Source organism: Suncus etruscus, chromosome 4 (assembly GCF_024139225.1).
Source record: "Suncus etruscus isolate mSunEtr1 chromosome 4, mSunEtr1.pri.cur, whole genome shotgun sequence".
NCBI lineage: Eukaryota > Metazoa > Chordata > Mammalia > Eulipotyphla > Soricidae > Suncus > Suncus etruscus.
Window position 1 is genome coordinate 132330142 of NC_064851.1, and position 24059 is coordinate 132354200.

General features: G+C 38.0%; 1 protein-coding gene and 1 pseudogene across 1 annotated transcript in view; both read left to right on the forward strand.

Moving 5' to 3' along the window:
• The window catches only part of VPS37A (VPS37A subunit of ESCRT-I), a 28719-nt gene extending 13096 nt beyond the window's left edge, over window positions 1-15623 (forward strand). Inside the window, exons 2-11 of the mRNA XM_049772371.1 lie at window positions 1519-1593; window positions 3575-3689; window positions 5064-5164; window positions 5781-5997; window positions 7654-7724; window positions 9672-9799; window positions 9880-9938; window positions 10946-11014; window positions 12454-12597; window positions 15344-15623. Coding sequence (XP_049628328.1) covers window positions 1519-1593; window positions 3575-3689; window positions 5064-5164; window positions 5781-5997; window positions 7654-7724; window positions 9672-9799; window positions 9880-9938; window positions 10946-11014; window positions 12454-12597; window positions 15344-15424 — 1060 coding nt within the window. The 3' untranslated portion in view covers window positions 15425-15623. The remainder of the gene's footprint in view (window positions 1-1518; window positions 1594-3574; window positions 3690-5063; window positions 5165-5780; window positions 5998-7653; window positions 7725-9671; window positions 9800-9879; window positions 9939-10945; window positions 11015-12453; window positions 12598-15343) is intronic.
• A 5755-nt stretch (window positions 15624-21378) lies between these two features.
• Window positions 21379-22262, forward strand: LOC126007224 (osteopetrosis-associated transmembrane protein 1-like; annotated as a pseudogene).
• The last annotated feature ends 1797 nt before the right edge of the window (window positions 22263-24059 follow it).

Below are 24059 nucleotides of genomic sequence, written 5' to 3' on the forward strand. Positions count from 1 at the left end.
GGAGAAAGCAGCCAGTTTTTACAATTTCTCTGTACTTCATTCCAGCACTTATAAACTATTTGAATTAAAAAAGGAATTTTGGGGGGCCGGGAAGGTGGTGCTAGAGGTAAGGTGTCTGCCTTGCAAGTGCTAGCGTAGGACGGACAGCTGTTCGATCCCCCGGCGTCCCATATGGTCCCCCCAAGCCAGGGGCGATCTCTGAGCGCATAGCCAGGAGTAACCCCTGAGCGTCAAACGGGTGTGGCCCAAAAACCAAAAAAAAAAAATTTTTTTTTAGAGGCTGGCTAGGTCTTTATCAGAAAAAAAAAAGTAACAGTTACAAAATTTTTTAAACTTTGATGAGTTATGACTTTTTTGTAATCATTGAACACTGCAGCTATTGCTGCTTTACTCTCTCCTGGGTTGTAGCTTCCATTCTTGGAGCTTGTTTTGATTTTATGGCTCTTCTAATTCCACCTGTCAGGTCCAAGTAAGAAAAAAGAAGGCAAGATAGATAAATGAACTGATACTGTTCTTTGGTTCCCTTTTAATTGGCAATTGACTTACTTGGAAATTGCTTGTACCCCACAATTTCTTTATATTTTATTGCTGGAATTTATGTCTATAACAACAGTTACCTATAAGAAAAGCAAAAAATATTATAACCTAGAATAAATTTAGACTTCTTTTCTTAGGAAAAAGATAAAACCTGTCTAAAGGACTGTAAGAGAGGGCTGGAGGTATAGCTGGTAGGACACTTGCCCTGCATGCAGCCAACCCGAGCTCTATCCTCTTCACCTCTATGGTCTCCCAAGCAACTGCCAGGAGTGTTTCCTGAGCACAGAGCCTGTAATGTAAAAGACTTTGACAAAGCATCACTGGCTATGGCCCTAAATCAAACCTCAAGAGAGAACTGTAAGGAGAAACATACTGCATCCAGACTTCTTCCCCAGCTGTCCCTAGAACTGGTACCAGAATTATAATTAAAATTATCTTTATTGTCTATTTTTATCAGAGGATCCATGATTGCTTCTACTAATACTGATTAAGCTACTGCTATGGTATATGAATTTTTCAATAATACAAGAACATTTCTTTGCCACTTTTCCTCAGCATTTCCTACCCCATCTCACATACATCTCAGAATATTGTTTCTGTTTATTTGATAAATCTTCCTTTATGTTAATTTTCTTCACAAGAAAATATGTAACATTGGCTGTCAGACTGTGAGATTAAAATTTAAAGTAATTTTAGTAGACTTTAAAAACACTTAACATTTGTGGGTTTTGGGGGGTTTTTGTTTGTTTGGTTTTGGTTTTGGGGCCACACCCTGTGACTCTCAGGGCTATGCACTCAGAAATCGCTCCTGGCTCAGGGGACCATATGGGACGCTGGGGGACTGAATCGCGGTTTGTCCTAGGTTAGTGCGCTCAAGGCAGACACCTTGCCACTTGTGCCACCGTTCCAGCCCCCTTAACATTTGTTTTTAAGCCGATTTTACAATTCCAAATAAATTTTCTCTTAAATTTTCTCCTACAGTATAGCTGAAATACAGAAAGATGTGGAATACAGGTTGCCATTCACTGTAAACAACCTAACAATTAACATTAATATGTGAGTAGATTTTTACTTTATTTTTCATGTAAAGTGGCTTTTTAAAAGTGTATTATTTTGTTTATTTCTGTGGAGGTAAACTTTAAATGAACTTATTTCAAATATTATGCTAGTATAATTTTTATTATAATTTTTAAATGTTAACTTTCATCAAATAAAAACCCTATAATGTATTTTGTGATAAGAAAAATATCTAGGGGCCGGGAAGGTGGCACTAGAGGTAAGGTGTCTGCCTTGCAAGCGCTAGCATAGGACGGACCGTGGTTCGATCCCCCGTCGTCCCATATGGTCCCCCTAAGCCAGGAGCGATTTCTGAGCGCATAGCCAGGAGTAACCCCTGAGTGTCAAACGGGTATGGCCCAAAAACCAAAAAAAAAAAAAAAAAAAAAAAGAAAGAAAAATATCTAGAGGAAATTAGCAGTAAAAATACTTAGGACTGGGGCTGGAGATATAGCATGGAGGTAAGGCATTATTTGCCTTTCATGCAGAAGGACAGAGGTTCGAATCCCGGCATCCCATATGGTCCCCTGTGCCTGCCAGGGGCGATTTCTGAGCATAGAGCCAGGAGTAACCCCTGAGCACTGTCAGGTGTGACCCAAAAACCAAAAAAAAAAAAAAAAAATACTTAGGACTAACACTTAGCACTTTATTTTTCATTTACACTAGAGCTTTAGCTGATAGCATGCTAAGAAGACTAAAGAATCATAATGATAGTCAAAGGGATTATGCATGGAAAGAGATGTTTATATCAGAAACAAGATAAAATATTCTTTTTTATAACAAAAGTAAAAAATATGATCCTAAAGTTATAGTTACAAAGAGGAAAGTTTACATAAAATGATAGTTCAGGTCCACATAGAGCCTTAAATCCAGTTATTACTTAGTATAAAAAAAAATGGTTTGTTTAGGTGACTAAATGAGAGGTAAAAATGCACTTAACTTGAAGACTGGAACCATGTCTAGTTATTCTATTCCCTAGTATAGTGCCTGCATATAGAAAATTATATCAAGTATTGACATAATGGGTTATGAAAGCCAAATATTACACTATTTTAACTTGCTGAATAGAAGCTTTTTAAATCCTTAGCATAGGGTGGAAGAGGGGAAAGCAGTTAAAGTGCTTGTCTTGCACATGGGTGACCCAGATTCAATACCCAAGCACCACATATGGTCCTCTGAGCCCCTCCAGGAGTGATCCTGAGCAGAGAAAAGCACTGGGTAAATAAGCACTGAGCAAGGAATAAGCCCTGAATATTACTGGTGCTTTCTCTACACTATCCTCCCCCAATCTAATATCCTCAGAACAACTTCCTCTTAATGTCTTATATGTATAAAAGACCAAGTTTTATTCTTGACAGTTCTGCCAATAAAATTTGAGCCAACAGGGAGTAGATGATTAGAATTTAAAAGGAAGTATTTTTTATTTTAGAGGCCTATAGAATCCTTATCTAGTGATCTCTCTTTAAATAGCTCTCTAATTTTATTTTGTAGTAATCAAAAAATAGTAAGCTGTTCCCTTTTTTTTTAATGGAGAATTTACTATTTTTAAGTGGAAACCATGTAAGTAACCTCGTGATCAGGGAGATGTGTTAATTGGGTCTATTAGAATTAAGGAATATACAGCAATATTCCAATCACAGTACTTTATTTCATGTACTTGACAAATTTTAAACATGTACTTGACAAATTTTAAAAGTAGATAAACTACAAGAAAAGTCTGAGTTAATATGGTTTACCTTATATCAGTGTCTGATCTCATCATTGTGTGGGATTTATAGAGTTGGTGAACTATATTTGAAAGCAACCCATTTATTGAACTAATTTATAATTTTATTTATCAGGAATAAATTTATATATTGTATATTTTAATCAATCCAGTAACACATTACTAAAAATTTAATATATGAAGATATAATTTGCTTTGAACTAATTTTGTTTCAGAATGGTATAAAATTTGTTGCCTTTGTCTTACGTTTAACAGATTACTTCCTCCACAATTTCCTCAGGAAAAACCAGTGATCAGTGTTTATCCACCAATAAGACATCACTTAATGGATAAACAAGGCGTATATGTTACCTCTCCATTAGTAAATAACGTATGTACTTTATAACTTACTTCAGAGTAATATAATAGGTGTATTGCTTTTCATTTAATACTTTAGAAATCTGAAATACTTTAAAGTCTCATTTTTTTATTAATAATTGAAAAATCAACATAAGTAGTATAAAGGTGGTTATTTTGGGGCTGATACAGTAGCACAGAGGTTAGGGTGTTTGCTCTGCATGTGGTTAACCAAGGTTTTATCCCAGCATCCCTAATGTACCCTTAGCACTGCCAGTAAACCTGAGTGCAAAGCCAGGAATAATCCCTGAGCACTGCCAGGTGTGGCCCAAAAACAAACAAAAAAGGGTGGAGGTGGGTTTTTTTAGAGATAACATCTTAATGTTAGAACTTTGATTTCGAAATAAATTATTTCATCACTATTAGGAAGAGATAATATTTCAATAAGCCACAAAGTTTCTGGGTTCTATCTAGGTGCCCTGAGACCAATTTCTGCATCAGTATGTGCAGTGGCTTCCTCACATTGACAACTTTTAGACACCTGTATTGTCTGAGGATTTAACTCAGTTCAGCTCAACTCTGACACTTTCTTCCTGGAGATGACATCCTGTTCCACTTATTAAGGACTCAGTCTTTCAAAGATTACCCTTGACATCAGATGCAAGTTACCTATGTAAATAAATAGCTACAAATTGAATAGATACAAATAGCTATTCAATTTAAATAGCTACAGAATTGAATTTTTCTAGAACAATTAATAGAACTCAAAAAACCAGTTTCCTCACTAGATCAATCTTTATTACAAAGACTGTAACTGGAACATTGAGATAGAAAGGATGCATAGGGCAGGGGGAAGAGGCAGAGAAGTCCCACCTGTCTCCACTACACTGTTCTCACAGACATCCATGTGTTCACCAACCCTACTTTGGTGCTTTTATGAGGATTTATTACATAAACATAATTGATTAACAGTTGAACTCAGACTCTAGGTAGTGGATGATACTACGAGGGGAGGAGAGTGCAGAGCAGGGTGCACTAAAAAAGTTTGTGGGAGGGTGTAGTATTAACTTCTCCTGCAATTGGGGATGCTTTCTGTTAAAAAATAAATAAATAAAAAGTAGAGTTTCAGGGACATGGAATGATTCTTTTCATGAAAAGGAGGAGAAAGCCAAATAAATTCAGAAAACTATTCTAGCTCTTCTCCCCTCCCCAGAAAGTGGGGTCCTCTTTCTACTGGTGTCCCCAATATTCAAGAAAATATTATAGATGGTTTCGTGACATTGACATTCTGTTCTCTGCTTTTTGTTTAATTTTTGACTTGTAAAAATATATTGTTTTAGAGTTATCCTGATGGAACTTTATAATTTTTCTAAAAGTAATTTTGATTATACTGCTATGTTCTTTTCAGTTCACCATGCACTCAGATCTTGGAAAAATTATTCAGAGTCTGTTAGATGAGTTTTGGAAGACCCCCCCAGTTTTAGCTCCTTCGTCAACATCATTTCCGTAGTAAGTATATTTATAACATTTATATATAAATTTTAATTACTTATAAATTTATTGCATTTGTTTTATCAAAACAATAAAAATGTATTTTAAAAGATTAAGTTCTGCCAAAATGTTGCTTTCATATAAATACTATTTTTACATCAGCTACTTTTTCTTGTTATTTCTTGAATATTTACCCCCATTCTCTATATGCTACATATTACTATCATTTTTTAGTTTTAAATATATACTCATGTATTATAGTTGATGAAGATTTTAGTGATCTTTCACAAACCTTCCTACCCTTTCAGTAAAACAGTAAATATATGCTTGTTATTTAATCACATTGACTATATATTGTTGCTAGACTGCTAGAAGAGCAATCTTGACTTTCAGTTGTATTTTGAAATTTTTTCTTAAAACTATAACACTAAAATTTTGCTGAAACCATAGGTTCTTTTTTAGACATTTATATTTTATCAGTTTTTATATGAATATAAAAATTATGTAATAACATTACCCACCATAAAAGGATTTTTAGCTGCCATTCATCATTGTTGCATATAACCATTTAAAAAAAATTAGCAAATTACCATAAAATTTAAACTAATGTTTTTTTTCCCTCTCTTTTTTTAAGCCTATATAGTAACCCAGGTGGAATGTCTCCATATGCTTCTCAGGGTTTTCCATTTCTTCCTTCATACCCACCACAAGAAGCTAACAGAACTATCACTTCTTTACCTGTAGCTGACACGGTTTCTTCAACAAGTTATTCAGCAGCTAAACCAGCTGCTCCTTCATTTGGTGTTCTTTCAAATCTACCGTTACCTGTTCCTACAACAGACTCTTCACTGGTTGGTACCTTTAATTATCTGTTTTGTAACTTTGAAATATTTACTCAGTTAGCAAATATTCATGATTAAACTCTGTTCCAGCCACTACTAAGTCAGGCACAAAAGATTAAATCAGAGGTGGGGGAGGCTGTTAAGAATAATCAGAGAGGGCCCGGAGAGATAGCACAGCGGCATCTGCCTTGCTAGCCGCCGATCCAGGACCAAAGGTGGTTGGTTCGAATCCCGGTGTCCCATATGGTCCCCCGTGCCTGCCAGGAGCTATTTCTGAGCAGACAGCCAGAAGTAACTCCTGAGCACCGCCGGGTGTGACCCAAAAACCAAAAAAAAAAAAAAAGAATAATCAGAGACATAAACCTTATGCACTGGAGTAAAGGATGCACGGCCGTAGAGTGTTTGTTTGCTTTTCACACCGCCAATCCAGGATGGACTTGGGTTTGATCCCCGGTGTCCGATATGGTCCCCGAGACAGGAGCGATTTCTAAGATCATAGCCAGGAGTAACCCCTGAGCATCACCAGGTGTGGCCCAAAAACAACAACAACAACAACAAAAGGATGCACATCTTGATTTGTTTGTTTGTTTGTTTTTGATTTTTGGTTTTATTTTTGGTTTTTGGGTCACACCTGGAAGTGCCCAGGGGTTACTCTTGGCTCTGTGCTCAGAAATCGCTCCTGGCAGGCTCGAGGGACCATATGGGATGCCAGGATTTGAACCACCTTTCTTCTGCATGCAGAGCAAATGTCTTACCTCCATGCTATTCTTCAGCCCCACAAACCTCAAATTTTAAGTCATCTGTTCTAAAATAATTATTATTCCTTATCTATTCAGCTAGCTTATCTTACTAGTTATTGTGCTGTTCATAGTTTCATTAAGTTATTAATACTGCCTTTCACAAATACACTTAAAGAGTTTTAGTTAGTAGCCATATTTTTGTTCCAGAAAGAATGCTAATGCAGATACCAGTATGGTACCCAGGCCTTGCATTTGCAAAATGCTGAACTAAAGAAAGCATGCTGCCATTTCACCCCATAGAGAGGTACAGGCGTGACCCTAGTGATAAGGGACAAGCTCTATGAATTGGAGTGGCTCTTGGGAGTGGCTCTTGAATTCCATAGGAAGATCCTAATTTAAGAAAATAAGTAAGGGTCGGAGTGGTCGTGCAAGTGTTAGGGCATTGCACACGCTTACGTAGGATGGACCACAGTTTGATCCCCTGGCGTCCCAGATAGTCCCCCAAGCCAGGATCAACTTTTGAGTGCATAGCTAGGAGTTACCTCTGAGCATCACCAGGTGTGGCCCAAAAAGCAAATAAAAGAAAAATAATAAAAAAGGCAAATAAATAAAAGTAGTGAACAAAGACGAGAGTAAGGACGATGTAAAACAAATATATATACTAAAAGGTTGTGGAATATAATACAATAAAAACTTGTAAGTAACAGGAGCAATAAAAAAAAAGATGGCTGAGAACCAGAGTGATAGCACACTGGTAGGGCTGTCAGACCCCGATTTGATCCCTGGATGCCATATGATCCCCTGAACCTACCAGGAGCGGTTTCTTTGCACAGAGCCAGGAGTAACCCCTGATCGTCACCGGGTGTGGCCCCAACACAAGAAACAAAGAGGGCTGAAACTTAATACCATTTGAAACTCTTTATAGATAAGTCAAAATGGTTTTGGTTACAAGATGCCAGATGTTCCTGATGCATTTCCAGAACTCTCAGAACTAAGGTAAAACATTTAGAGTATACAATTTCTATGTTGTCTATATATTGGTAGATTAGAAACTAGATCATTTTCATATTTATGTTAAATAAGAACTTTAAAAATTCTCATTGTACATATATATTGCAGTTGTTTAAGAAAGTATATCTGTTTTAAGTCTATAGATTATATTTATTGAATAAATAATAAGTACATAGGGACTTTTCTAGATACAGTGAATAATATAATAATTACCAGGATAAAAAGGTAATTACTGTAACATGGAAATCATGCTTGTGGAAATTATTTTGGCTACACTTTTAAAAATATTTTTAAATTTTTTGTGTGGTTTAGCCATTTTAAGTCTATGTAGTAGACAGAACTTTGTATGTGGAAGAAATTAAAATTTTCTTGAAGTATTGGCATAATGAGTTTTTCTAATTTTTATTTTCTCAGTTTTATTGAGGTAGAATTGACAAACAGCTTTGTATAAGTTTATTTGACATAATAATTTGTCTTATTACAGTAAATTAAATTAAATTTATCATACAGATACCAAAAAAAATCTTAACCTAAAATAATAAATTCTTATCCTTTTTATTATTTAAAAATACTGCACAGTGGAGACTGGAGTGATAGTACAATAGATTGGGTATTTGCCTTTTATGTATCTGACACTGGTTCAATTCCTGGCATCTCATATGGTCCCCCATGCACTACAATGCAGAGCCAGGAATAACCCCGGAGCATTGCTGGATGTGACCCAAATACCAAATAATAAAAGAAGAATAAACAACCACACAGCACTGTTAACTTTCATTAGACTAATTAATTCCTGGCACCATATACAGTCCCTCAGTGACAGGGAGAGGACTAAGCCATGAATGTGGTCCTGGCACTCCCTTTTGGGCATTTTTAAATCTTCTTAATCCACCCCACCAGAATTGCCTTTGAAAAATTCTATAGTTAAAAAAATTTTAGGTGAAGCATATGGTTTAATTGCACAGCATGTATCTTGTATGTTAGAAACTTACATAGGATGTTTTTCCTAATAAATTAATAAGTAATATAACAAGTTTATAGATATCAGGAAGTAAGTTAGTAAATGTTTACTACATTCAACTTTAAGATTTTTAAGCATTGTAATGCTAATTATGACAACCCCGTGAGCTAGGCATTTGTTACATTTTATAAAAGACTTTCTCTTTTATCTTTGTGTTAATAAAAATCTATGGAAATTTCTGGGGCTGGAGAGATAGCATGGAGGTAAGGCGTTTGCCTTTCATGCAGGAGGTCATCGGTTCGAATCCCAGCGTCCCATATGGTCCCCCGTGCCTGCCAGGAGCAATTTCTGAGCATGAAGCCAGGAGTAACCCCTGAGCACTGCCGGGTGTGACCCAAAAACTACCAAAAAAAAAAAAAAAAAAAAAAAAAATCTATGGAAATTTCTAAACTAAGAAAAGCAAACCCCTCTGTTTGACTTAATTTATAAACTGTTTTTCCCATTTTTGATAGGGGAGAGATTTAGGTTAATTTTATGGATTGATTAATTCTATCCAAAATCAGCTTGAGGGGGCAATTGCACAGCAGATAGGGTGTTTGCCTTGCATGTGGCTGACCCAATTCCCGCATTCCATATGGGCCTCCATCCCAGCCTGCCAGGATTAATTGCTGATTGTGGTTGGTGTGTCAAAAGAAACAAAGACAAAATCAGTGTGACTAGCCAGGGTTCAGGTGCTCTTCTTCTTGTAGGCGACAAACTCTAGTTCAATTCCTGACACTGTATATGTTCTCCCCAAATACCACCATGAGTGATGCTGCCAGTGGATGGTTTATTTTTTTTTAAGTTACCTTCCTTGTGAATACATTTAAAAAAAATCCTCAGTTATTTTGAACTTTATTTATATTCAGTTGAAAAGTTTTATCATGGAGAAAAACTGACTAATTCATTAACCTCTTCTATTGTATTTTTAGTGTGTCACAACTTACAGATATGAATGAACAAGAGGAAGTATTACTAGAACAGTTTCTGACTTTGCCTCAACTAAAACAAATTATTACTGACAAGGATGATTTAGTAAAAAATATTGAGGAACTAGCAAGTACGTCTTCCCTCACTACTTAAATTTCCTGAGAAAAATGTGACCTTTGATAAGAAATAAACCATAGATTTATCTTACAGGAAAAAATCTCCTTTTGGAGCCCAGCTTGGAAGCCAAAAGACAAATTGTTTTAGAAAAAGTGAGTAATATTAGGGATATATTCTAGAAACCAAAAGAACACAATGCAAAAGAATCCTCTCTATTCTTATGATCTTCACAGCACTATTTACAATAGCAAGAATCTGGAAACAACCTAAGTACTCAAAAACAGATGAGTGGGTAAATTGTGGAATGCACAATGGAATCCTATGCATCTATTAGGAAAAATGACGTCATAAAATTTGCTTAAATATGGATGGACATGTAGATTATGATGGTGATTGAAATCAGAGGGAGAGGATAGTCATAGAATAATCTCACTCATCAGGGTTATATAAAAATAAAAAAACAACTGGGGCCGGAGCAGTGGTGCAAGAAGTAAGGCTTTGCCTTGCACGTGGCTAGCCTAGGAAAGACCAAGGTTCAATCCCCTAGTGTTGCATATGACCCCCCAAGCCAGGAGCGATTTCTGAGCAATAGCCAGGAGTAGCCCCTGAGCGTCACCGGGTGTGGCCCAAAACCAATAAATAAATAAACAAGTAAATAAAAGACAATATGATAGTAATATCCAGTAACAGTAGAGAGGAGGACCAGTTCATGGTAGGAAGCTTGCCACAAAGAGTGGTAAGTGAATTAGGGTTGTTAGGGTAGTTAGGTTTAGTTAGGGCAGTTAAGGCAGTGAATGGTCCACTCTGATATGATAGGTGGAACTGATGACTCTACACGGGAACGGAGCACTGAAAGGGGATAAAGAGACATGCATGGCACCACTTCATTAATGATAGTGCAAACCACAGTGTCAAAGAAAGAGAGAGAAGTAAAATGCCTGTCTCAGAGGCAGGCAGGGAAAGATGGGTGGGAGGCAAACATTGGTGTCAGAAAATATATACTGTTGAAGGTGGTGTACATTTTGTGACTGAATCTCAACCATAATTAATTTTGTGATCATGGTGCCTAAATAAAGTAATTATAAAAAAGAAAGAAAAAGATTATTTTGAAGAAATCCTATCTATTTAAAAATGAAACCATTTTTATTTTCTCTTTTAGTATGAATTACTTACACAAATGAAATCTACTTTTGAAAAGAAGATGCAAAGACAGCATGAACTTAGTGAGGTAAAATTGACTTTTTTTTTTTTTTTTTTTTTTTTTTTTTGGTGGCTGGGTGGCTATACCCTGCTGTGCTATTTGCTTCTGATCTATCCTGGTGGGGCTCTGGTAACCATATCAGGTGCTAGGGAAATCAAACTCACTTCACCACATGCAAGGCAAGCACCTTATCCACCATTTGTATTTTCACTCTCTCTCTCTCTCTCTCTCTCCCTCCTTCCTCCCCCTTTTACTCCCTTCTTGCCCTCTCTCCATCCCCCCAGCTTTTTATGTATAAATAAGAACTTAGGTGTAAATGTTTGAGACACAATTTCTGTTACAATAATAGCAATTATAGATAATAGAATTTTAGTTATATAAACCATTAGAATTATTACTTTCTTAAAAAAGAATTATTACTTTCTGTTGCATCTTAGTATTGAGATCTGATTTTATAAAGAAAGAAACTAGATCTGGTACATGAACAAGATGTTCCACTTATTTATTTCCACTTTAATCTGTTCTGTTTCAGTATTGTTTCACGGTTTTTGGTTTTAAGTATCTGTGTCTGGTTAAATTTATCCCATCACCTCTACTGTATTTTGCTCATTCAAAGTGAAACACAAGACTCAGCTCACACTCAAGGCAAGAGAAAAACAGGAGATAAAGGTCTTTGGGATTATTTTAGAATAGAAACTTACAATTTTTTTTCTCTACTATCCCCCTTTCAAAAATTATACTACTCATGGGGTCGGGGTAGTGGCATAAGTGGTAGGGCATTTGCCTTGCACGCGGCTAACCTAGGATGGACCGTAGTTTGATCCCCTGACATCCCATAAGGTCCCCCAAGCTAGGAGTGATTTCTGAGTGCATAGCCAGGTAACCCCTGAGCGTCACTGGGTGTGGCCCAAAAACCAAAATATATATAAACACATTGCTCAGTAACATGACAATTTGGGGGCAAGGGTGGATCATTCCTAGTGGTACTCAGGAGCTATTCCTGGCTGTATTCAGGGGTCATTCCTAGCAGTGCTTAAGACACCCATGTATGATGCCTTGCCACATGTAAGATAAGTACCCCAATCCCTATACTATCTTTCTGGCCCTGGAAATCTTGAAGCTAACAGAAACATACCACTTGTACCCAAGTTTTACCCTTCACCTGCTAGATGGGGTCAAAATCCCTGGATTTGGGGAACACTGTTTTAGAGGGCTTATAATCTTAGCTCCTGAATAACAATGATTTCCAGTTTCATAATAGTCTGTAACCTATGAAATGATTTCTCAAATTCAGTATTTACTCCTGTATCTAAACACTGAGGACCTGGGTGTTAGCAACTTTTTTTTTTTTTTTTCAGAACAAGACTTTGCAGGCAAATAATTATCTCTGCTTACTTCTGCCTTGTCCTCTTTGCCACTCTTGGTTTTCTGAGTTTTATGAGCTAAAACATGATTTACTTTTTCAGAGTTGTAGTGCAAGTGCCCTACAGGCAAGATTAAAAGTAGCTGCACATGAAGCTGAAGAAGAATCTGATAATATTGCTGAAGATTTCTTGGAAGGAAAAACTGAAATTGACGATTTCCTCAGTAGCTTCATGGAAAAGAGAACAGTATGTAATCCTCCTTACTTGAGAACAAGTGATAAAAAAAAGAGAGAGAGAGAACAAGTGATAGCCTAATGCTAACTTACTTATGTACACTTATGAGTAAAAAACTAACTTTAGCACTTTTATTGAGGTGTGGGAAACAGAAGAGTCTAATGATAGCAACCTCCTACTATCACTTTTAAATATGCTTGCTGTGGATACAGAAGCAGGTAATCAGATACCAATTCTATTTTTGTTATTTTGTATTGAAGCTGATAAATCAACATCAATCAATTCGGAATGGCTAGATTCCTGAATAGCCTATTTCACAAATTGTTGGGTTTTTAAAATAATTTAGGGGCCAGAGTAATAGTACAACTGGTAGCACGTTTTGCCTTACATGCAGCCAAACCAGGTTCAGTCCTGAGCTTCCCAAGAGCACAAACAGGAATGATAAGCACAGAGCCAGGAGTAAGACCTGACACCACCAGGTGTGGCCCAGAACCCATGCCAAAGAAAAAAACAAAACAAAAATCTAGTAGCCAGAGTGATAATACAGAGGGTAGGATGATTGCCTTGCATGCAGCCTATCTGGCTTCAATCACCAACAACATACATAGTCCCTTAAGTAGTCAGGAATAAGCCAGTCCCCAATTCCCCCACCTCCCAAGTAGGATGATAGTTTTTAAAAAAGGTTACATCATTGTGAATATTTTGATATTCCCTTTGTATTCAAATTAAATGTTTTTAAATAAATATTTAATTGAATCAACATGAGATACATTTAGAGTTGTTCATGATTGAGTTTTATTCATACAATGTCCAGCACCCTGCACCAGTGCAGTGCATATTTCCCATCACCACTGTCCCATTTCTCTCATGCCCTTCCCCCTGCCTGCCTTTGGGGCAGACATTTTTCTGACCTTTTCTCAAAAGAAAGATTTTTGTTTTATTAATTACTTTATTTAAACACCATGGTTACAAGGTTGTTCATAATACAGTTGGTTATTTTTTTCCCACACACAGTTATTTGGTATTGAGTTTCAGTAATACAATGCACAGCACCCTTACCAGTGCACATTTACCACTACCAATATCCCCAGTTTCCCTCCTGCCCATCCCCCCAGACTGCCTTGGAACAGACATTTTCTCTCTCCCCCTCTTTCTTTCATTCTTCCTCCCCTCTTCTTTCCCCACCTTTTAGACACAGTGATTTGCAATATTGTTACTGACGCATTACATGCCTACCATTTTATCTCTCTTCAGTACCCAATTCTAATCCAGAGTGATTATTTCCAGCTATCATTGTCAATGGTGTTCCCTTCTCTGCCCTAACTGCAGAGAAGTCAAAAGAAAAAAAAATTTTTTTTTTGGTGTTTTGGGCCATACCAGCAGCACTCGGGTTATTTCTGGCTCTGTCAGAAATCCGCTCTTGGCTGGGGGATGCTGAGGATCAAACCCACACCTGTCCCGGGTCAGCATGCAAGGCAAATGCCCTTTGCTACCACTCCGGCCCTCAAAAGAAAAATTTAAAGTATGTTTAGGGGCTGGAAAGAGTACAACAGGTAGAGAGCTTTCCTTTTTTGGGGGGTGGGGGACCCACACCCGTTTGATGCTCAGGGGTTACTCCTGGCTAAGCGCTCAGAAATTGCCCCTGGCTTGGGGGGACCATATGGGACGCTGGGGGATCGAACCACGGTCCTTCCTTGGCAAGCCTTGCAAGGCAGGCACCTTACCTCTAGTGCCACCTCGGCGGCCCTGAGCTTGCCTTTTATATGGCTAACCAGGGTTTGATTTCTGGCACTAAACAGTCCCTGAGCCATGCCTTGAGGGGTAAGGCATACACAACATCAAAATGTAGCTAAAGATAAAATAAAAAATGTATGTTTAATAGTAGTTTCTTGGCTATTGATATTCTCAGTATATGTCATTCCCCTTTTCTTGCTGAGACTCAAGCTCAGGGTCTCAAAACATGCAAGCAATTATTTTACTGCTAAGCCATATCCCTGACCTACATAATCTTTTGTTAGCAAACTTTGTTTTGGTATATTCTATCACTGTACTTAGAGTTTTGTTTTGGTTTTTTGTTTGTTTTTTGGGTGACCTGGTGCAAGGGTTTACTCCTAGTGGACTTGGAAGACCATATGGGGACTGAACCCAGGTCAGTCTCAAGCTCCCTACTCTACTATTGCTCCAGTCCCTGTACTCTTGATAGTCTTATTTATTATTAACCATAGGAATTTTTTTTCATTTTGAAACAAAGGTTTTTTTTGTTTTGGTTTGGTTTTTGGGCTATACCTGGTGATGCTCAGGGATTACTCCTGGCTATGCATTCAGAAATTGCTCCTGGCCTGGTGGACCATATGGAATGCTGGGAGATCGAACCAAAGTCTGTCCTAGGTCAGCCTCATGCAAGGCAAACCCCCTACTGCTGCGCCACCTCCGTTCCCAATTTTAATTTAATTGCAACTATGTGGTTTGCGAAGTCCTTCATAGTTGGGTTGAAACATAATTTCTGAACACATTTAGGAAACACATACTAAGGATCATTTGATAAACATTTTGCAAATTGATAGGCAAAAGTTACCTGCTACACAAAATTAAATGGAGATTGATTTATTATTTTAATTCTTAAGTTGTGAATTGCCTTTAACATTCAACCTCTAAATATTATCAGTAGATTAAGAGTTTTACAATTGTTTCAATATAGGAAGTAGTAAGCCTATGATTGGAGAAGAACTGATGCTCTGAATAATTTTTAATCTTATAGATTTGCCACTGTAGAAGAGCCAAGGAGGAGAAACTTCAACAGGTGATAGCAAGGCACAGCCAGTTTCATGCTCCACTTTAGGTAAATTATATTCCAGAATGTTGACTTGTATGATAATCTTCATTGAAGTGTTCTGATCAGTCAACTGCAAGCATAATATAGTCATACCATATTTTCAGAATAGCAGAGAAAGCTTTGTATTATACACTAAGCATAGTATATGTAGTATATCAGAATACAACCAGTAATCTTTTAGATATTTTTTAAGGATGATGTTGGTTTAAATGACAAATAAATTCTTCAATAGCTTGTTCTCCATTTTACAACAGGGATATTATAGTATTTTTCTGGCAAGTAGCCTAATTTTAGGGTTTCTGCACTAACTGAACTCCTAGCATTGACAGTATATAAGCAAATTTCTCTTTAATCTTTTTTTTCTTTTTTTGGTTTTTCGGGCCACACCCGTTTGATGCTCAGGGGTTACTCCTGGCTAAGAGCTCAGAAATTGCTCCTGGCTTGGGGGAACCATATGGGACGCCGGGGGATCAAACCGAGGTCTTTCCTTGGCTAGGGCTTGCAAGGCAGACACCTTACCTCTAGCGCCACCTCGCCGGCCCCTCTCTTTAATCTTTTTTTAAGACTTGTATAACCTAGCATATATTTTAGATCATCTGTTAAAATTTTCTATTTTCCCATGTTCTCTTTCATGCCACATTCTTTTTCTTTCTTTTTTTCTTTTTTTATTTTTTGGTCTTTGGTTTTTGGTTTTTGGGCCAGGGTCGGTGCTCAGGGGTTACTCCTGGCTATGCACTCAGAAATTGCTCCTGGCTTGGGGGACTATATGGGATGCTGGGGGACTGATCGAACCACAGTTCATCCTAGGTTAGCACATCAAGGCAAATGCACTACCACTTGCACCACCGCTCCAGCCCCATCATGCCACATTCTTGATTCTACCTTTGTTATCTTTGTTCACACTCTTTCCCTTTCCCCTGTTTTTTTGGTTTGGGGCCACACATGGCAGCATTTAGGTACTCCTGGCTCTGTACCTCGGAATCACTCTTGGCATACATGGGGAACCATAATGGTTGCCTATCAGCAAACCAGAGTTGCCTATGTGCAAGACCAAGCACTTTATCCACTGTGCTGTCTCTCTGACCTCCTTTATTCATACTCTTAGCATTTTTAGGATACCATTCTTTTCCCTCTCTTGTTTTAGGTTTAATTTAGTTGCAAGAACTATTTACAGTTACATATACATTGCTAGGTAAGGTAAGGTTACATTAAAGAACTAAAATGCAGGGAACTCTCAGTCATTGAAAGTACAAACATGACTACAGAAGATGTTACTGGGCCGGTAGCACAGCGATAGGACATTTGCCTTGCATGCAACCAACCCCAGATGGACCTGGGTTCAATTCTTAGCATCCCATATGGTCCCCCAAGCCTGCCATGAGCAATATCTGAGTGCAGAAACCCTAAGCGCCACTAGGTGTGACCCCCCCCCCCAATAAAAAAGATGTTGGGCTGAAGAAATAACATAGTGGTAGGGCATTTGCCTTGCAGGTGACTGATCCAGGACAGACCTGGGCTCGATTCCCAGCATCCCATATGATTACTTGAGCCTGCCAGGAGTGATTTCTGAGCACAGAGCCGGAAGTAATCCCTGAAAGCCACTAGGTGTGATCCAAAAACAAAACAAAAAAGATGTCACTAACTAAAATGGCTATCACACCCTTTCCAAGATGCCTCTTCTTCTCTTTTATTTATTTATTTCTTTTGGTTTTGGGGCCAAACCTGGTGATGCTCAGGGGTTACTCCTGGCTATATGCTCAGAAATTGCTCCTGGTTTGATGGACCATATAGGATGCCAGGGGAACGAACTGCAGTCAGTCCTAGGTCAACCTCATGCAAGGCAAATGCTCTACTGCTGTGCCACCACTCTGGCCCCCTTTCTCCTTTTTACACCATCTTTTCTGTCTCTCACTAGCACATGCTTTTTCATTTGCTTTTCAGAAACCTTTCTTTGCTATACTTGTATATCTGCAACTACCGTATTTTCTGGCGTATAAGACTACTTTTGAAACAAAAAATAGTCAACCAAAAATGGGGGTTGTCTTATACGCCGAGTATATCCCGAAAAATGTTTCAATATGCCACTAAATGAAAATTGTCTGAATATTGCCACAAAACGAATTTTCCAACTCGATCCTGCACCAATCACTGCCAGGCTGCTCAGACCGCCTTTCTAACTGAGCCAATCCAAGCAGGCTTTTTATGCATGCAAATTATACAGTGTTCTGTACCCGAATCTACACTGTAAAAAGCCTGCTCAGATTGGCCAGAGTCAGAGAGGACGTCTATTACAGTATAACCTTTGGACCTTTGCTTGTTGTGATTGGCTCACTGTGGAAGATTCAGTTGTAGCACAGGAACATTCTGTCTTATGCAGCAAATATAGGCCTAAACCTATGTTTTAACTGTAAAATTAGGGGGTTGTCTTATATGCCCGGTCATCTTATATGCCGGAAAAATACGGTATTAATGCCCACGAGTTTGATCATGACAGTTAAAATATCTATTAGAGAGCCAGAATGGATAGAACAGTGGGTAGGGTGAGTCTTGCATACTGCTAATATGGATTGGATCCCTGGCATTCCATATGGTTCCCCCACCATGCATTGCCCAGGAGTGATTCTTCTATTTTTATGATGCCATGCAAATAAGTATCGATGCTTAATGTCAACTTAATAAATAGCTAAAAGCAATATACTTATTTAAATATATAAAATTTTTCTCTCTAATAATCTATAAAAATATGTTTTTAGAGACTTAAAATGTGAGAATAATCTTATTTCTTTAAATAATACCTTTATTTAAACACCTTGATTGCAAACATGATTGTAGTTGGGTTTCAGTCATAAAAAGAACACCTCCCCCTTAACTAGTGCAACATTCCCACCCCTATCACCTTCCTCCCCCATGCCAGTAGTAACTCCTTAGCACCACTGGGTGTGGCCCAAAACAAAACAAAAACAGTCTATTAGTGATAGCTAAGGATCTTGCTGGTGGGTGTGAGGTTCTTTCTGATCTCAGCAGCTTAGCGTGGAAACTAATGCCAAGGTTTTCAGCCCTCTCCACTGGGCTGAAGGAATGAACTTTGGGATGGGAGTAGAGAAGTATCCTAAAAAGGAAGTAAATGACAGAAGAAAATTTCAGGTATTTCTCATTTCTTAACTCAAAATCATCTACCCTTTGTTTCAACATAGTTGTAATTTATAACATAATACTAATGCCAGTGTTGAATTGTTTTGCCTTTCCAAATTATTCTGTCACTCCTTGGTGGGGATTGATTTTAATGTTAAAGGAGGATGCACCTGCACCCCTTACACTTTGAGAATTACATGTATGAACATGATAGAAACATTTCTTGCTTCTTTTTTCTTGTAATCTTGTACACATATCTTAATTGGAAGGTAAAGAAAAAGATGAAAATTAGCTTAATTTAGTTTAATTAAACATTAGTTTTTAAAAAATTTTCTTTTCATTCCAGGTTTTTCTGAAAATAAACTGCTGAAAAAGGAATGGAACACAAAACAAGCACATTTATAGTTATGATTTGCAGACTGGCATTTCATCACAGATGCACTGTATAGACTGTCTACTGAATTGAGACTGATTTTGTACAGATTTGAATGATTACTATGATCTCTGCTTTGAGAAATTTTTCTGCACTATTTGCACTAAATATTTATTGTTGATAAATTCTCTCATATTTAAGTTCTACTTTCTCTTGTATTATTGATAAAATATGTAATTCTAACTAGAGTTGATATTTTATAAAAACTACTTCATTTAGATTTGTATTTTTAATTTGAAATTTGCCTTACTTTATCAAATTCATTTCTTATTTAGATTATCTCTCAGCCTTTTGGGAAAACTTTCTGTTTTGAATTGTGCAAAGTACTTTATCTTTCTTTCTAAGCCTGCCCAAGTGCCATCCCAAGAAAGTTACTTTTAATACATAAAATAAAATCAAAAGAATAAATCAGTTGCTCTTACATGCTGTTTATTTGTTTGTTTTAGATTTTTGGGCCACACCCAGCAAAGCTCAGGAGTTGCTTCCGCCTATTTGCTCAGAAATTGCACCTGGAAGGCTCAGGGGACCATATGGGATGCCAGGGATCAAAACTGTGTTGCGTGCAAGGCAATTACCCTACCACTGTGCATTGCTCTGGCCCTTTTTTTTTTTTAATTAAACAGAAAAAAAATACTAGTAAATAATACCTAGATGAAAATGTATTGTAAGGGTTTGTAGATGGATAAAGACATGCTCGTTAGTTTTTCAGTGAAAAAAGTAGTTGAATTTTAAGTAGTTGAATTTAACTGAATTTTCTCTTCAATTTGTGCTTTTTGTTTTGTGTTTGTTTTAGGGTCACACTTTCAAATGTCATAAACTTGTTTCTTATATAAATACGACTACATTTTATCTTTTTCATAAATTTCTGTATTGCTATACTCCAACTCTATGGCTAAGAATTTTGGAATCGTAACTTTCATTCTCATTCTCATTGCTTTATTCCTGTTTTAGCACAATGTAATACATTATGCTAGTATTTAAGTCAGGTAGAGTGGCTGGAGCAATACACAGTGGTAGGGTGTTTGTCATACACACAGCAGAACTGGGAAGGATCTAAGTTCAATTCCTGGCATCCCTTATGGGATATAAGTTTTCTCTAAGATATTTCATATTAAAAGCTTAGGTTACCCAGTTAAAGTCATTCGTCTTGTCCTTAAAGCCTATTGTCTACTCACTCTTCAAATTGCAATTTTGACTTTCACTAGTTCATTAAAATCAGTGCCCTGGGTGAACTGCCCTTCAGTGTTTCACAACTGAACTGAAAGTTGTATGTATAAAGGGAGAATATAGGGGCCAGAGAGATTGCCCAGTGGTAGGGCACTTGCCTTGCATGTGCCCCCCACTCCTGGAACAGACCCGGGTTCAATTCCCAGCATCCCATATGGTTCCATGAGCCTGCCAGGAGCAATTTCTGAGTGCAGAGCCAGGAGTAACACCTGAGAGTTGCCAGATGTGGCCCAAAAACAAAAAGGAGAATATGGGTTTGGAATACAATACTGTTTTGTTTGTTTGTTTGTTTTGGTTAAGGGCCAATGGTGCTCGGGTTACTCCTGGCTCTGCACTCAGGAATCACACCTGGTGAACTCAAGACCTTAGGAATGCTGGGTATCGAACCTAGGCCTGCTGCATGCAAGGCAAGTGCCCAAGCTCCAGTGCTGTGTATCTAGCCCCAACGTTTATTCTTTTTATTGTTTTTTTTTGGGGGGGGGACACACCCAGTGATGCCCAGGGGTTACTCATGGCTCTGTGCTCAGAAATTGCCCCTGGCTTGGGGGACCATATGGGATGCCAGGGATTGAACCCAGATCCATCCTGGGTCAGCCGCGTGCAAGGCAAACACCCTACCACTGTGCTATTGCTCCGGCCCCGTCGTTTATTCATTTTTAATTGAACAATTGTTGCCATTAAGTTGAGTTAATTTTTTTGGATTTATTTTGGATATTAACTCCTTATCAAATGCCTGATTTTCAAATATGTTTTCTTTTTTCTTTTTTTTTTTTTTTATTTTTATTTTGGGCCACATCCGGTAACGCTCAGGGTTACTCCTGGCTATGTGCTCAGAAGTTGCTCCTGACTTGGGGGACCATATGGGACACACGTAGTCCGTCCAAGGCTAGCGCAGGCAAGGCAGGCACCTTACCTCTAGCGCCACCGCCCGGCCCCATGTTTTCTTACTTATATGATAATTTTATTGTTTTGATGATTTGTTTTGCTGGGCAGAAGCTTTTTAGTTGGTATAGTTCCACTTATTTTTCTTTTGGAGTCAGTTTTAAAAATATCACTACCGCTGTTGTAAATGGTGGAGCACCGTAGGAGCATCTTGGCCCCTGGGTGAACCTCACAATGGATCAGAACCTGACCATCATGCAGCATAGGTGGTCAGTCATTACTGCCAATGCTACTGCAGCTGCTGTTGTTGAAGTTATTTCTGGGGGCGCTTGTTTTGGGCAACAACATCCACTGTGTTCACCACGATCTCCTATCGGAGCAGCAGCTCCTGGACATGGAGAACTTGGTCCTTCGCCTCTGACAGGATAGACACCAAGACCACTATCGTTGCCCCCTGGATCTGGATCTTAAGTACAGGGAACTACTGCTAGACTTCTAATAGTAGCTCAGAGCTGACCAAGTATCTGGTGCATAGTTACCTGCTACCCACTTGTTTCAATAAATCATCAGCTAGATGGACTATATCATTCAAGCTGTGGAGAATACTTCAGAGTCATAATTGCCAAAAGTCTCTTAATGTCTTAAGATAGGATACAGATCATTGTGATTTTTGTCTGAGTTTTTTATTCCACTTAGAAGGCAAATTGCACAGATTGTTAAACACAGGTAATAAATTATCAGATATTACAATTTATTTCCTCTACTTAATCATACCTTGACCTGCTTTGAAAAGAACCTTCGGGGAATTCACACTTATAAATTATACGTAAGTATGTAATAATTGTTGTGAAACGTACAAATCTCTGAGTAATCTGTACAATAAAATGCAAAAGTTGAATGAACTTCAGAAGAAAGCTGAGTCAGGCACACTCTTATGCACTGTTGTGGAAGATGCAATGAACACTACTCAAAAGCTTTGGTGTCAGATATTCAACTGTTCAGACCTCTGCAATGATTGCCTGTCATTGCTGTGCCTGTGTTCATTCTCTTCCTCCCCCTGATTTTCAATGTAACTTCCTTCACTTGGAGCAAAAGAAATACAAACTTGGCTTTCCTAAACATCTGAAGTCCTGCACCATCTTTGCAAACAATCAAGAAAATTCACACTGAAACCTACAAAAATGGACATGTGGGGCCAGAATGATAGCACAGTGGTAGGGTGTTTGCCTTGCACGTGGCTGACCCACGACGGACACGGGTTCTATCTCCAGCATTCCGAGCATGCCGGAACGATTTCAGAGTGCAGAGCCAGAAGTAACCCCTGTGCACTGCCTGGTGTGGCTCAAAACACAAAAACAAAACAATTGTACATATAACAGCATCTATGAACAATGGGAGGCACAGCTCAGTCCAAAAGAAAACAAACCAACACATCAAGTTCTTAAAATGCAAGGACTTTGGATGTTTTAAGTAAGTTTTCCATTTTCCTTTTCCATTCTGTTCTTAATGGTTTGGTATTTTTAATTTCAGGCACAATGATAATTGTCTATTTTAAAATGCATTTATTACTATACACAAGATAAGGCGTTTTTGCCTTTCATGCAGAAGGACAGTGGTTCGAATCTGGGCATCCCATATGGTCCCCCGTGCCTGCCAGGGGCGATTTTCTTTTTTTTTTTTTTTTTTTTTTTTTTGGTTTTTGGGCCACACCCAGCGGTGCTCAGGGGTTACTCCTGGCTGTCTGCTCAGAAATAGCTCCTGGCAGGCACGGGAGACCATATGGGACATCGGGATTCGAACCAACAACCTTTGGTGCTGGATCGGCTGCTTGCAAGGCAAACGCTGCTGTGCTATCTCTCCCGGCCCAGGGGCGATTTTCTGAGCATAGAGCCAGGGGAAACCCCTGAGCCCTGCTGGGTGTGACCCAAAAACCAAAAAAAAAAAAAAAAAGATGCAAGAACAATTTTTTGGGAGTCATATTACTACAATTTGAGACTTCTAATATTTCCTTATTAATGTAATATCTCAAATTGCAGTCTTGAAAAGTAATATTTAAGAATTATTTTGGGGCCGGAGAGATAGCATAGAGGTAAAGCATTTGCCTTTCATGCAAAAGGTCATTGGTTTAAATCCCAGCATCCCATATGGTCCCCTGAGCCTTCCAGGAGTGATTTCTGAGCATAGAGCCAGGAGTAACCAAACCCCTGGGCACTGCCAGGTGTGGCCCAAAAACCAAAAAAAATAAAAATAAAAATCATTTGTAGTAGACTGAAATATATACTTGCCAAAATAAAGTGGCAGCTTTCAAAGATTAAGATACAATATTACAATGTTATTGTTGCATATTATATATTTAATATGTGATTTATTAACATAAAACACATGATTCAATCTCTAGCTTCCTTAAAAGTCACGTTTGTAACCACTAATCTTTTTTTTTTTTTTTTTTTTTTTTTTTTGGTTTTTGGGCCACACCCGGCTATGCTCAGGGGTTACTCCTGGCTGTCTGCTCAGAAATAGCTCCTGGCAGGCACAGGGGACCATATGGGACACCGGGATTCGAACCAACCACCTTTGGTCCTGGATCGGCTGCTTGCAAGGCAAACACCACTGTGCTATCTCTCCGGGCCGGAACCACTAATTTTAAACCTCAACAATTTTTAGAAGCATAAGGCACATTACATTATCTTTGTAAAAAAGATTTATGGTTACTTGTTTTTTACTCAACTTTTATAAATAATACTTCATACATTGTTTTGTCCTTATCGCATAAGTCATTTGAAATCATTGGACTTTTATATTTGGGGCAAGATGTATTCATTTTATATCAAGGATATGCATTGTGAATTACATTGATTCATTTAGAAAATTATAATTTTTAAAAAAATGAAAATACTATTTTATTGAGAAAAATAGTTCTAGTGATAAAAATGGCATTTATAAAGACAATCATCATGAGAAAATTTT